Source organism: Antechinus flavipes, chromosome 3 (genome assembly GCF_016432865.1).
Source record: "Antechinus flavipes isolate AdamAnt ecotype Samford, QLD, Australia chromosome 3, AdamAnt_v2, whole genome shotgun sequence".
NCBI lineage: Eukaryota > Metazoa > Chordata > Mammalia > Dasyuromorphia > Dasyuridae > Antechinus > Antechinus flavipes.
Window position 1 is genome coordinate 321,843,065 of NC_067400.1, and position 14,082 is coordinate 321,857,146.

At 32.6% G+C, this 14,082-nt stretch overlaps 1 protein-coding gene across 1 annotated transcript in view; it reads right to left on the bottom strand.

Moving 5' to 3' along the window:
- Positions 1 to 624: 624 nt before the first annotated feature.
- Positions 625 to 14,082, bottom strand: part of OSBPL11 (oxysterol binding protein like 11) — a 98,637-nt gene continuing 85,179 nt past the window's right edge. Inside the window, exons 11-13 of the mRNA XM_051985480.1 lie at positions 8,274 to 8,456; positions 7,534 to 7,687; positions 625 to 2,341 (exon numbers count right to left, since the gene is read on the bottom strand). Coding sequence (XP_051841440.1) covers positions 2,276 to 2,341; positions 7,534 to 7,687; positions 8,274 to 8,456 — 403 coding nt within the window. The 3' untranslated portion in view covers positions 625 to 2,275. The remainder of the gene's footprint in view (positions 2,342 to 7,533; positions 7,688 to 8,273; positions 8,457 to 14,082) is intronic.

A 14,082-nucleotide genomic window follows, 5' to 3' on the forward strand; every position in this document is an offset into this window, starting at 1 on the left:
TTGAACCTTTCCTGATAATTAAGAAAACTTGTGAAACAAAAACATTGGAGTACAGTAATTTTGACAATGTATACAACATTTTCTCTTAGAAGTCCCTTATGGAGACATCTCTACCTTTCTAAACATATCTCATTATTCTTCTACACAGATACAATGCTTTCAATTGTATTAGTGTGCTTCAAACACAGTGCTCGGTGATTTCCCACCTACTTTAGTACATGACTTTACTCATATTATTCCCTGTCCTGGAATATTTCCAGTTGTAATCTGCAATCATCCAGTAAAACTCAAATCAGCAAAATAGAGTTTTGCTGGCTCCCTACTAGTTTAAAAAAACAAACAAACCTTCCCCTTTGAACTTGACATGTGTCTTATCATACTACATTGCAAGCATGAGGGCAGAAACTAAGTTTTATCTACTTTGCCTAGAGAACACTGTCTACAATTAAAAATTGGCTGAATTGAAGAGAGTACCTGATATCTTAACTCTAAAAGTTAAAGATTCTTGAAGATATGGGTTTAGAGAGAAAATTACTGATACCTCAAATGGAGCAAGAACTCTAGTGATATGAATTCCTACTTCTTCCTAATCATCCAATTTCTGAGAAAAGACAAAAGGCTGAATATTGTTTGGTAGTTTTATTATTTTTCCATTTTCCCACATGGGGACCATGACTCATTTTGAGATTTTTCAGTGCATTTCACAGCAAAATGAACAAGGGAATTATTAAGTAATTGTGCATAAAGGAAATTGTTTGCATGTGTGGTTTACAGTTTGTTGAAAAACTATTTAAACCTTTTTTGGATATTCTCATTTCATTTATCCCTTTAGTAGAATACAAGTGACAGGATCACACAGTTTAGGAGTTCTCATGATGATGCAATGGAATCAGCCACCTGAATGGCTAGTGAATAAATTTATTACAGATACACACTGATTGGAAGACTACATCAGAAGAAACAGAATAAGGCACCACTCTGGGAAAATTAAGGTAGCTTGTAATAACAAGTGTTGAGTACACAGTAAGTACTCAATAAATACTTGTTGAATGAATGTATAATGAAAGCCATAATCAGCACTATCCTCTTGTTTGCCAGCAATTCTTAAGCTTCAATAAAATACTTATTAAAAGAATGTCTGTATCTGAATACAATTTCCTACTGTTTCTATTTCAAATACTAACCTTTCTTTGACATATGATTTTTAAAACAAAATAAAGCAAAACTACAGTTCATGTGTTTTCCATCACAATTAATAGCCCTTCCTAGCTTAATGAGAAATACTGATGGTTGCTCTGAATTCTGAATGAAGTGAAATCAAACTAATCCACAGGAATAGAATATAATACTGGATATATTGGCTTTCAAAATGAAAAAAAAATTAAGGACAAAAAAAGTAATATATATTTTTTTAATGTCTGCTATTCCTTTCACTGCCTTAGTTCAAGAAAGTCCCAAAACGTTACCACACTTACAAGTATGTTTGTTAAAAACAATCTCTCACATGTGATATTTATTAAAATCTGCTGAAAAGCATTCTGAAAGATTTTTTTCCATTTAAGTCAATTTTGTGTTCAAGTATATTAAAATGGTTCAGTGGGGAAAAAATTCTCCATGGTTATAATTCTGATCAATTTATAATTTTTTAAAAAGGGAATTTCAACAGAGATTGATACTATTCTCAGATATGGGTACAGTCTTTTCTGAAGAAGAGGTGTGTCTTGTCACCCCAATCTGGCTGGTTTCCAACACTGATTCCAGCCCAGTGACTGATTCCACCTTAATTGAGGTCTTTTTTTTTCCACAAATTTCTTCTTTGAAACACAAGCTGTGCAACTTTAGCTCTTCTGGTTTTGCTTGTATGAACAGGGAATAATCAATCCCTGACACAAAGCAAAGTATAAACCTTAAAAGAGACTATGTCAACAAAATCAGAGGCACTATGCCCATACTACTGGGTCTGGTTGCTACTTGCAAAGTCAAAAGCTCTGAAACTTGGTTAGCCTTAGTAGCTGGAACCAGATAAAAAATAAATTACCTAATAATTCATGTAAAAGACTTGAAGATGGTATTGTTTGCATTATATGAAAGAAGTTGGTGGAAAGGTCCACTTCATTATCTTGGATTTTTGGTAGTACTAAAGTGCCCTGGTAGATGTGTCCTTTTAAACTGTGCCATCATAAAACAAGACACTTATTGCAGCAACTCCATTCTGACAGTGTAAGGGGTAAAGTAAGCAGAAGAAACCAAATCCTGTAGACTTAGTTAGCTGGTGTCACTCACTAGGCTGTGTCACTGGGATCGTTTTCCAAAGTGGGTCATGATAAACCCAGCCTTCTCCCTGAAACAAATGGAAAAAGAAATTAGAGAAGAATTCCACTAAATAAATGCTTTTATTCTCTGTAGGAAAAATAGAACTTGCCCATTCTGGAAGTAGAAGCATCTTCCCACACCAAAATGGATTCTGCCCTATTGGCCCACAACATAAAGAAATATCTGTTATTTTAGAATATGAAATTTTTGTCCAGTAAGGCCTCACCTATGATCACCAAATAAATCAATTAAACAAGCATTTATCGAGCACCTATTATATGAGCTAGAAAACACTAAGCAATGAAGATACAAATAGGAAGAAAAAACAAAAAAACAATTCTTACTTTCAAAGAGCATAAATCAAGTGTGGCAATTCTGACAAGTGTAGCAATTTATTATTCTGAGCTATTATATACCTATCTGTGTGAAATAGAGAGATAAGGTGAAGAACTTACAGGAATATGTGAATTCTTTTTCTGTATTTTATTTTCATTATTTCTGTGTTTCTCCTATGACCTGTATAATATGAGCAGGCCCATATGTACTTGAGCCTTGGTCAGCTATATTTGAAGCCTGAAGGCCTGATTTTCTGTTTCTTAGAAATCAGATGATTTTGGGGAAACACTTACCTTCCATTTTAATCTCTCTGGATAGCAACAACCAATTAGATGCCTCCTCCTCCACTTCTTAATGCTCTCTTGTGATGTAATCTCTTGTATAAAAGCTGTGTATCTTTACTACTTCTTTAGCCCTCCTACCACGAGCTTTTTCTTTCCCTTATCTCATGATAGAATGGCTCATCCTCCGGAGATATAATAAATGACCTTTCTGCTTTCTATTTTGAGTGATCTCTGAGTAGTCATTTTGGTTAAGGGTCTTCTACATCTCCCACACATCCTTCCTTATTGAAGTGAAAAGAAAGCACTTTCAGTGTACCAAGAAGAAATCATGCGTGTTTGAGCTAACAAGGATACTTGTTAGCCTTTGGCCTTTTTTTTTTTTTTTAAATAGTATTTTATTTTTCCTTTTAGCCTTTTTTTCAATAGCATTTTATTTTTCTAATACATGTAAAGATAGTTTACCTTCATTTTTGTAAGACTTTGCATTTCAAATTTTTCTTCCTCCTTCCTATATACCCCTGGCCCAAGACAACAAGCAATCTGATATAGGTTATACATGTACAATCATTTTAACCGTATTTCCACATAGTCATATTATGTAATAAAAATCAGAAAAAAGGGGGAAAAATCATAATTAAAAAAACAAACCAAAAAAGTGAAAATACTATGTTTTGATCCACATTGTTTCAGAGTTCTCTCTCTGGGTGTATTTTCCATTCCAAGTCTATTGGAATTATCTTGAATCACTGCATTGTTCAGAATGATGCCTTTGGCCTCTAATCCTCAAATGTTAAAAAGAACACTGGATTAAATTAGAAGTTTTGGGTTCCAAACATGTCTCTGAAAATTGCAGAATGACCTCAAATAAATCACTGATGATCTTTGTGTCTCAGTTTCCTTACCTGTGAAATGAGATGGATATACCATATACCATCTATATGTAAATATTATTGTGAAGACCAGAAAATATAAAATAAAACATACCACCTAAGAAAATCAATAGAATCTAATAAATATATTTAAACTTGAAATGATAGGGAAACTCATTAACTGTTCACACTTGTCCAAGGATAAAGTCCATTCACAAAACACTATATTTAGGTCAGACTAAAGTGTCTCTGTACCACTCACAATAACAATTCAGGAAAGTTCTTCCTATGAATTCATTTATTCTTTTCTTTCCATAACATTTGTTTTCAGAACATGGTGCTAATGATTCTGGAGGTCACAAAGAAATATAATATATGGTTCTTCCTTTCACGACAGTTGCAGGCAATTTATTATATGGTATTCATGCTGGTAATACCTTCTAAATTTTTTGTGGATTCTCCAATGCCTACTGGGTACAAGGTAGAGCTTGCTACTTACCATCATACTTCCAAGTACAGGGGGATAAAATCCTGGCAGCTTATTTTTATCTACTACATTACTATTCCAAGAAGTAACTTATGACTCACTTCATTTCTTTACTGAACTCTCTCTCTTTTCTCCTAATCTATCTTGTATGACAGAAGATATTGGGGACAAGGACTTAGAATCAGTATTCTAGATCTTGTTAAATTATGTATTTATGTAAAATATTTCAAAAAAGTCACTCGATCTCTCAAATTCAGTTTCTTCATCTATAATATAGGGAGAATTACAAATAAGTTGCAAAAATCAGATGAAATGTTTATGAACGTACTTTGAAAATGATAAAGCACATATTTTCTCAAATATATAGGGAATTGAGTCAAATTTATAAAAAGAGCCATTCCCCAATTGAAAATGATCAAAAGATTGCACAAACTGATGCTGAGTGAAGTGAGCAAAACCAGGAGAACATTGTACAGAGTTTTGGTTCTTCCAGCAATGTGAGGATTCAAAACAATAGAGTTGGGAAGAAAATAATGATTGCATCCAGAGAGAGAACTATGGAGATTGAATATGGATTAAAACATAGTTTTCTCACCTTTTCGTTTTTTTCCCCTTTCTTGTGGTTTTTCCCCTTTTTTCTGATTTTTATTGCACTACATGACAAACATAAAAATATAGATTCTACATATTTAACCTATATCAGATTGCTTGCTATTTGGGGGAGGAAGAAAGAAAAAACAAAAGTTTTACAAAAATGAATGTTGAAAACTATCTATATATTTGGAAAAATACTACTGAGAAAAAAAAAGATATGGTTTTCAGATGAATTAATCAAGCGACTTATAGCCACATGAAAAAAATTCATCATTGATTGGAGAAATGCAAATTAAAACAAAACTGAGGTACTACCTCATACCTATTACACTGGCTATTGGAAAATGACAAAAATTTCATATTGAAGGGAAAACGGGAACAATGAGTTTGAAGAGCTTTATCACAAGAGAACTGTCTTTTAATTTTTTCAACCACAACTCATGATGAAGACTACTTAGTAAGATAAGGCGTAGCAAGACTATAATCTGCCTCTTTTTCTCCCCCATTAGATTGTGATTCCTCAAAGGGAGGGGACCTTTTTTTTATATTCCATAGTACTTAACAATATCTACACAAAGTAGATACTTCCTAAATGTTTACTGACAATTAATGCCTAATAACTGTAATATTGCCTGGAATTTTTTCCCCTGCTTTTGTAGACACTATCATAATCTTAGTACTTTTGTGAAATAATGTAGGAGAAGATACTATCACAACCTGAAACATCGAGAGGGAGCTGAAAAGGCTTACTTCTGGTTTTGCCAAAGTTTCTATAGCATGAGGTATAGAACAAGTTCTCTTCTCTCTACTTGGTGCTCTACAAAATCTATGACGAAATTTATATATTTAAGTATAAATGATATTCAAGATATGAGATAATTTCCAGACTTTAAATTAAAGATTCATCATGCAGTATACATACTGAAATGCTAACAATTACTCATCTTCCCAGTTAATAATAATTAATTTATATAGTCTTTTGTGGTTTGCATAATTAAATTTTTAAATAGCTGTTTGATACTACTAGATAATTTTATTTTAAACTCAAGCATAAATAAGCTCACTATAGTCAATGTCTTTTAAATAGTGTGAAGAACCAAAGAATGAGAGATGTGCTACAAAGACTTGAATCACCACAATTAAGAGAAGGAACCAGAATACTGGCATTTTAAAATCTCCTTCCTGTCTCAAAGAGACAGGCTTTTTAAATTTTTATATATAAACATAAAACAACCTGATTTTCTAACAGTTTTATGAAACTCAAATCAAGGCAAGATTTGGAAGTTGCTGACTCTAACTGAACAAAGACATGATATTAGGTAAAAGGTGAGGCCTGATACTTGGCACAAATCTGTTTTGGTAAGTCATAATCCAAATAATCAAGAAGATAAGCTTTAAAGCCAAAACCAAAATATTTTGTCCCAATAGGAGAATTCATCCACTACCAAGCTGAAAAGATCAATGGACTTATTTTAATATTGTTCAAAGATATGTTAGAACTGCAATTACAACTAACTTGAACATTAATAGAACAGTGGAAAGGAAAAGGATATCTAAGTAAAATTTAGTCCCTTTCAACTCTTACAAATTTTAGTTTATTTTTCTCTCAGTTTTATAGAACAAATTCATTCTTTCTTTGCTATCTTTACTGATATCAAAAACTTTTCAGTCTCTGTCTGCAAACTCTCAGTGACAAGGTGTTTCCTATTCTGTAAAGCCACCCAATATGCTATTGGATGGCTATTAGGAATTTTGTACTATAATCTGCCTAATATTAACTTGCAGCTTATTTAAGGCCAATTCTCCCTTTTATATATAACAGGTCTTCATCTACTTTGAATTTAGGCAGTTATAATGACTAGTTTTATTTTTTTTAAGTTAAACCTTTCCTTCAATCAACTGTAATATGCTACACATTTGAGAACTTTCACCATCCAATAAAAATGCTTACTTGTCAATAGCCCCTTTAAAAATGTCATACCCAGAACTGAGCATAATGATACAGATGGAATCTGACTAGATGCCAGAGGGCAATGGAATTTGGTAGGTACCTATAACTTTATTATTATAGTCTAACACTGGGTTAGCATTTTAAAAAATATACTAATTTTATGTTTAAGAAATGCTGTATGACAATATTTGGTGTCATGCACCATGCTTATTCGCCATTTTGCTTATATGTCACGTGTTGCACTGAGTATTCTTTTATTGTTCTAGAACACCATCTGCTGTTACTAATGCAAAAAGGAAGGGACTAGGATCTATCATGTTATTATATTCTCAGGATATGGGACCAATTATGCAGGATTACACATTGACAATTACTCTTCTTCCCAATTAACAATAACTGATATTTGTATGCCCTTTTGTGGTTTGCATAACTTGAAATAGCCACTTGATAGCACTAGCTAAGCTTATTTTAAATTAGGCATTAATAAGCTCACTGTTGTAAATGAAAATCATGAAATATTTTTCAACAAATTGCTCTCACACAGCCTTTTCTGACACTGAAATGAATAATTGAAAAATAAAGGATAATTAAACCAGGCTGTTTTGAATCATAGATTTGTGAGACAGCAAAGCAACAAAAGATCAGCAAGTAAAAGTTATCAAGCATATGAGAGTCAGTCTAAGAAAGAATAAAACCTACCTCTTTAATAAAGTATTTGGTTTGCCATGGTGTGCCTGTTTCAGCACGATGTTTCTCTTCATTCCTCTGACGTTCCTCTAGAGCTCGTTTATGTTCTGTTGCCTTATCAATTTCAGAATCCCTCAGAGACTCTGTAACATTTTTCCACAGTCGTCTGAAATCAGAAATTTTATTTTTTTACATTTTACAAGCACTCCAATGAACAAAACAAAAGTCTATATGAGACAGATGATTGTCTTTCAAATGATGGTAATTTTTTTAAAACCTGGATTCTGATTTCTTTTCTAAACAAAATCCATTCAGACTTGAAATGGAGCTAACATGAATTTTGATATTAAAAGATTGTTATGATGTCTATAATTGCATCTACTTTCACTGATTGCTATGCAATAGGGATTAAACATTTAAAATTAATTTGGGGGACTAAATGAATTTTAATAGCAATATGTTCTGCTTGGTTTCCACAAATTTAGGAGCATATATAACCTTGTTAAAACAGGATTAAGCCTAAAAATACTTGACCTGAATATCTGGACATTCATTTAGAGACTTGATGTCTATAATAAACCATTTAATTAAATGTCACTTGGAATTAAGTGTTGATCATTTTAAGGGACGCTGAAAGGAAAGCTAAAAAGCATTATTTGTCCAAGGTTAGAAGTTAATGGAAGAACTGAGATTAGAATTCAGATTTTCTAAATCCTGACTAGAACACCTTCTACCATACCATGATGACTTACCGAGATTCAAAAGGGCCCTGCTTTTCCAAGGGTCGTACTCTTTTTTTGGTCACAGATAGTTTAGTCAAGTCCACATACTTTGTCTCGCCATTGCTATAAGTGAACTCTAGGACACTATTCCATTCCCCTTGCACTCTGCACACCACAGTATTTGAAGAATTATGTTTTACTTCAGCTGTAACCCTAGAGACAAGAAAAAAATAAGGACACAACTTAATAAGTAGTATTAATCTTAAGTCTTTGAATTCTAAAACTGAAACTTTTTATAAGCATTGTTTATATTGGTTATTTAATTCATATCAATTTGTCAGTTGACCTGAACCCCTGGAGCAAAGAAAAAATAGCATCTTATGGTCCCATTACTGAGAAATTTATGACCCACTAAATAAGTTATATACAAATCATAGTTATGGTATTGAACACGGAGTCAAATATCACATAGATATTCATTAATGACAACAAATTTTGTTTTAATTTCTTTCCAATTTCATGATGTACTATGGTTTAGGTTTACCTGAATATATTATGTTAGGTTTACTCTAGGGTTTCTTTTTCAAAAAACTTGTCTATTTCAGACAAAAACAGATAAGCCAGTGTATTGTCAGGATCCAAATACAGAGATGGAATACAACTGTTCAAAAATTAATGAAGATTAATCTGAAAAGCCTATCTGTAAACAGGGAGAATGTAGCTCAAATGAGTGCTAGGAATAGGAACAGATCTAATCATTATTTACATGTTATATAGGAGAACAGAGACAATAAGCTCAAGTGAGACAAGAAATTAGGAGCAAAAATGATCTGTTAGGACTGAGTTTGGAATGTCAGATTTGACGTTAACTAGAGGTACATTCAAAAGCTAAGATTTGGTGTTTAAAAAGTTAAAAAGTTTTGAGTTATTATTTGTCTTACTAATATAAGGCTATTTTATTGTGGCCTCTTTGTAGGCAAAGATCATACATTATCTATCTTCAAATTTTCTTCAAATGATCTTTCATCCATAAGGGGCATTTAACAACTGTTTTATGAATGCTGAATGAAATTATCAGGAGCAACCTGAGGGATTTTGGAACCAGAACATCAAAAAAAGAAACTAGATTATCTGACTACAAAATAGGTCAAAGGTTCAGTTCAGGAAACAGGGCCTATATAAGGAAATCCAAGTGAATGACTGTCAATGGTCAGTATGGCAGAGAAAAAGAGACTTTGTGGTTGAGGAAAGCATTAGTCCTGAATCCAGGTGGTGAAGCAGAAATGTGAGCATGGACTAATTGCAGGGAAAGGGTAATTTGTCCTCTGGCATTGTTTTAACTTTCTCTTGGTTGTGATAAATTCCAGGCAAGTAAAAATGGACCAGCTAATGAGGAATAGGACTGTAGGTGTAGTCTGTTTAAAAGCAAAATAAGGGCTTACATTAAGATTTAGGGTTTTGGGTTTTTTTGTTTTTTTGCATATGAGCATGAATGATTACTTTGCTACCTGTTCTGACTGTATGTACTCTCAAATTGCATTCTACATATCTCCTTTGAATTAGCTTGCCAATTTTCCTTCTTTCCTTGAAATTCCATCTCCTTTATATAGTCTAATTAGATATAAGTTGATATCTAACACTCATCTTTCTCCATCTCCAATCCACATACGCTCAAAACTATATTTAAAGTGCTAAAGAGGTTATACTTATTTAATTTTTTTTAAGTTTTTTTTATTTTCAAAATGAGAGGGCATATTTAAGAAATACTAACTTCTACAGTACCTGGTTATTCACTCTGATATTCCTACTTAGCTTACGCTCTTACAAATCATTTCATTTGGTCCTTCTGAGGACCCCAGAGGTGGGTATTTTATGAATGAAAGAAAGCACTGGCCTTGGAATCAGAAAACAGTGATTTAAGTCCTGACTCTACTACTTACTATGTGACCCTGCACAAGTTATTCACCTTTTTGAGACTCATTTTCCCAATCTATAAGAAGGGGGGCAAAAATTCTTGCCTATAAATAAGATGAAATAAAAAAATGAAAATAGTCAATCTGAGAAGAGCTGTGGAAAGATAAGATTAATAATTCTTTGTTAGTGGAAAATTATAGTACAGTTCTATATATGTTCAAATACTTATGGTAGAATTGTTTGTGGCTATAATAATGGAAATAATGAATGCAATTGAAGATAGAGAAGCACAGAAAAGATCAGGATTAAATGATGCAAAGTGAAAGACAAGAATGTATAACAATTGCTACAAAAATGTAAAGGAACTACAATCATAAAACAAAAATGTTGAGTGAAACACTGCAAATAACAGACTTTCCCTCAATGTTTTGATTGTATATTTATTTTCTCCTTTTTTTTTTTTTTAATTCCTTGATCTAAGGGATGGCCCTTTGCAAGTGGGAAAGAGTAAGGGAAAAGAATACAGGGGAAAATGTGGATGATATAAAAACAAAAGATATATTTTTAAAAAGAGCTAAAAAAACCTTTCTGATTATGAACTGCTTCCTCTTTATACTTTTTAAAATTCTCTATTAAAATGAAAGGCTAGCTTGAGAGTGAAAATTTTCAGAAATATATATGATGTAAAAAAATACACATAAAAATTATTTTAAAAAGAATTTTAATTCCAAGCAGGATGATTACAGAAAAACCTGGATAGATTTGCATTAATTAATACACAGTGAAGTGACCAGAATCAGGAGAGCATTATACAAAGTAACAACAATATTGTTTGATGAAGAAATGTGAATGATTTGGCTGTTCTCAGCAATAAATGATCCAAGACAATCTCAAAGAACTAATGATGCAACATACTCCAGAAAAATAACCCACATTGTTTCAATAGAGACTGAAGCATGTGAGCACTTTTTTCACCCTTTTATTCCAATCTTCTTGTATTGACTAATATGGAAATGTTATACCTTAATCAAACACATAACCCATATTTGACTGCTTAATGTCCGAGAAAAAAGGGAAAGGAGAACAAAATTTGAAACACAAAATTTTAAATAACAATGTTTTAAAAAAATTTCAATACTTTCTTTCCTTCACAGGATTGAAAAAGGTATGTAACCTTGGCTGCTTCCCTCATTATTGACTGAATCTTTCTATTATCTTCTTATTCATTTTACTTATTTTCATTTCCCACAAGAATTATTTGAAATCCTTTTCTTCCTCCTCAAGTTCCTAATTGTAACTACATCTCTAACACGTACATTAGTATATTTGGACCATTATTTTACTAAGATCTAGAATATCTGATGACTACATTCTCTCAAATCCTTCTCCATATTTACAAGCTTCTCTGTATATCATTTATTCTGTATCAAGTATTCTATATCATTTGCCCTCCTGGCAAAAAGAGGAGGTATTCCTACTTTTCATTGAGATTGTTCCTGTCTACCTGTGCTAACTGAATTCCTTCCAAATCTCTCCTTGTAGAACCTTGCTCCAGCAACCATTTCCTTTTTCGCACATATTTTCAATTTTTTCCTCATTACTGACCCTTTCTCTAAAAACATCCTAAACACTAAAACAAACAACCAAACTATACAACAACTAAAACAAACTAAACAATAAAAACAATCACTTTTCTTTGGCTTCTCTCTATTGCCTTTCCTTCCCACTTCATGGTCAATCTTATAGGAAAAATTATCTGCAGCCATTTCCTTCATTTCTTCATCACCCACTGTTTGCACAACTCCTTAAAATCTAGTCACCATCTTCACCTTTTAATTCAATTGCTCTCTAAGTTCACACTGTTTTCTCTATATTCCAAGCCATTACTTTCCAAAGCTACCAAAAGCATCTTCCTTATGCAAACTTGTGTCATTTCACTCCTCTTCTTCAAAAATCTTCAGTAGCTCTCTACAGTTATTGATTATAATGAAAATTCCTTTGCATAGCATTCTGCATTCAAGACTCTCTATAACTAAACATCATCCCCTCTCTTCCAAAGTTATTTCATATATCTCCATTCCATTAACTCTTTGTTCTGGACCAAATGTATGCCATCCTCTCTTCCTCCTCACTCCTCAAAGAGAACATAAAGTTTTTTGATAAAGCAAGATTAAAAAATTTTTATATCTCAGCACTTAATACACAGAACATACTTAATAAAGCTTTGTTAAATTGAAGTATTTGTTGAACACAGCTTGGGATAGCTTCTGAGTCTTTACTCATGTTCCTTAAATTGCCCCCACCATCCCCATTTCCTTGGATCTCTAGCTATACTTTGATTCTTGCATAACCTTGTGTTTCAAATTTTCCCTTTCTTTCCCCACCATCTCCTCTCCTAGTTGACAAGCAATCTAATATATATTATACATATTAAAATATGTTAAATCCAATATATGTTAACATATTTATACAATTATCCCCTCCCCAGTTGACAAGCAATCTAATATATATTATACATTTTAAAATATGTTAAATCCAATATATGTTAACATATTTATACAAGTATCTTGGTGCACAAGAAAAATCAGATCAAAAGGGAAAGAAAATGAATTAAGAAAACAAAATGCAAACAAATAACAAAGAGTGAGAATGTTATGTTGTGATCCACACTCTCTCTAGGTGTAGATGGTTCTCTTCATCACAAGATCATTGTGATCATTGTTGGCAACATCTCATTGTTGGCAAGAGTCACATTGATCGTCATATAATTTTGTTGCTGTGTACAATGATCTCCTGGTTCTACTCATTCCACCTAGCATCAGTTCATATAAGTCTCTCCAAGCTTCTCTGAAATCATCCTGCTGATCGTTCTTATAGAACAATAATATTCCATAATATTCATAGACTGTAACTTATTTAGCCATTCTCCAACTGATGGGAATTCATTCAGTTTCCTGGTTTTTACCACTACAAAATCCAACAGCAAGAGGTACAAAAAGAAATTACATTTAAAATAACTATCGATAGTATAAAATATTTGGGAACCCAGCTGCCAAGGGAAAGTCAGGAACTATGTGAACAAAACTACAAAACACATTCCACATTAATGAAAAAAAAAAAAAACAAATGAAGGTGGCCTAGCTGTACCAGATCTAAAATTATATTATAAAGCAGCAGTTACTAAAACTATCTGGTATTGGCTAAGAAATAGACTAGTTGATCAATGGAATAGGTTAGATTCAAAGGACAAAATAGTCAATAACTTTAATAATCTAGTGTTTGTAAACCCAAAGATAAGAATGCATTATTTGACAAAAGTTGCTGGGAAAATTGGAAATTAGTATGGCAGAAACTAGGCATTGACCCACACCTAACATTGTAAACCAAGATAAGGTCAAAATGGGTTCATGACCTAAGCATAAAGAATGAGATTATAAATAAATTGGAAAAGCATAGGATAGTTTACCTCTCAGACCTGTGGAAGAGGAAGGAATTTATGACCAAAGAAGAACTAGAGATCATTACTGATCACAAAATAGAAAATTTTGATTATAGCAAATTGAAAAGGTTTTGTACAAACAAAACTAATGCAGACAAGATTAGAAGGGAAACAATAAACTAGGAAAACATTTTTACAATCAAAGGTTCTGATAAAGGTCTCATTTCCAAAATATATAGAGAATTGACTCTAATTTATAAGAAATTAAACCATTCTCTAATTGATAAATGGTCAAAGGATATGAACAGACAATTCTCAGACGAAGAAATTGAAACTATTTATAGACATGTGAAAATATGCTCCAGATCATTATTAATCAGAGAAATGCAAATTAAGACAACTCTGAGATACCACTACACACCTGTCAGATTGGCTAGAATGACAGGGAAAGATAATGCGCAATGTTGAAGGGGATGTGGGAAAACA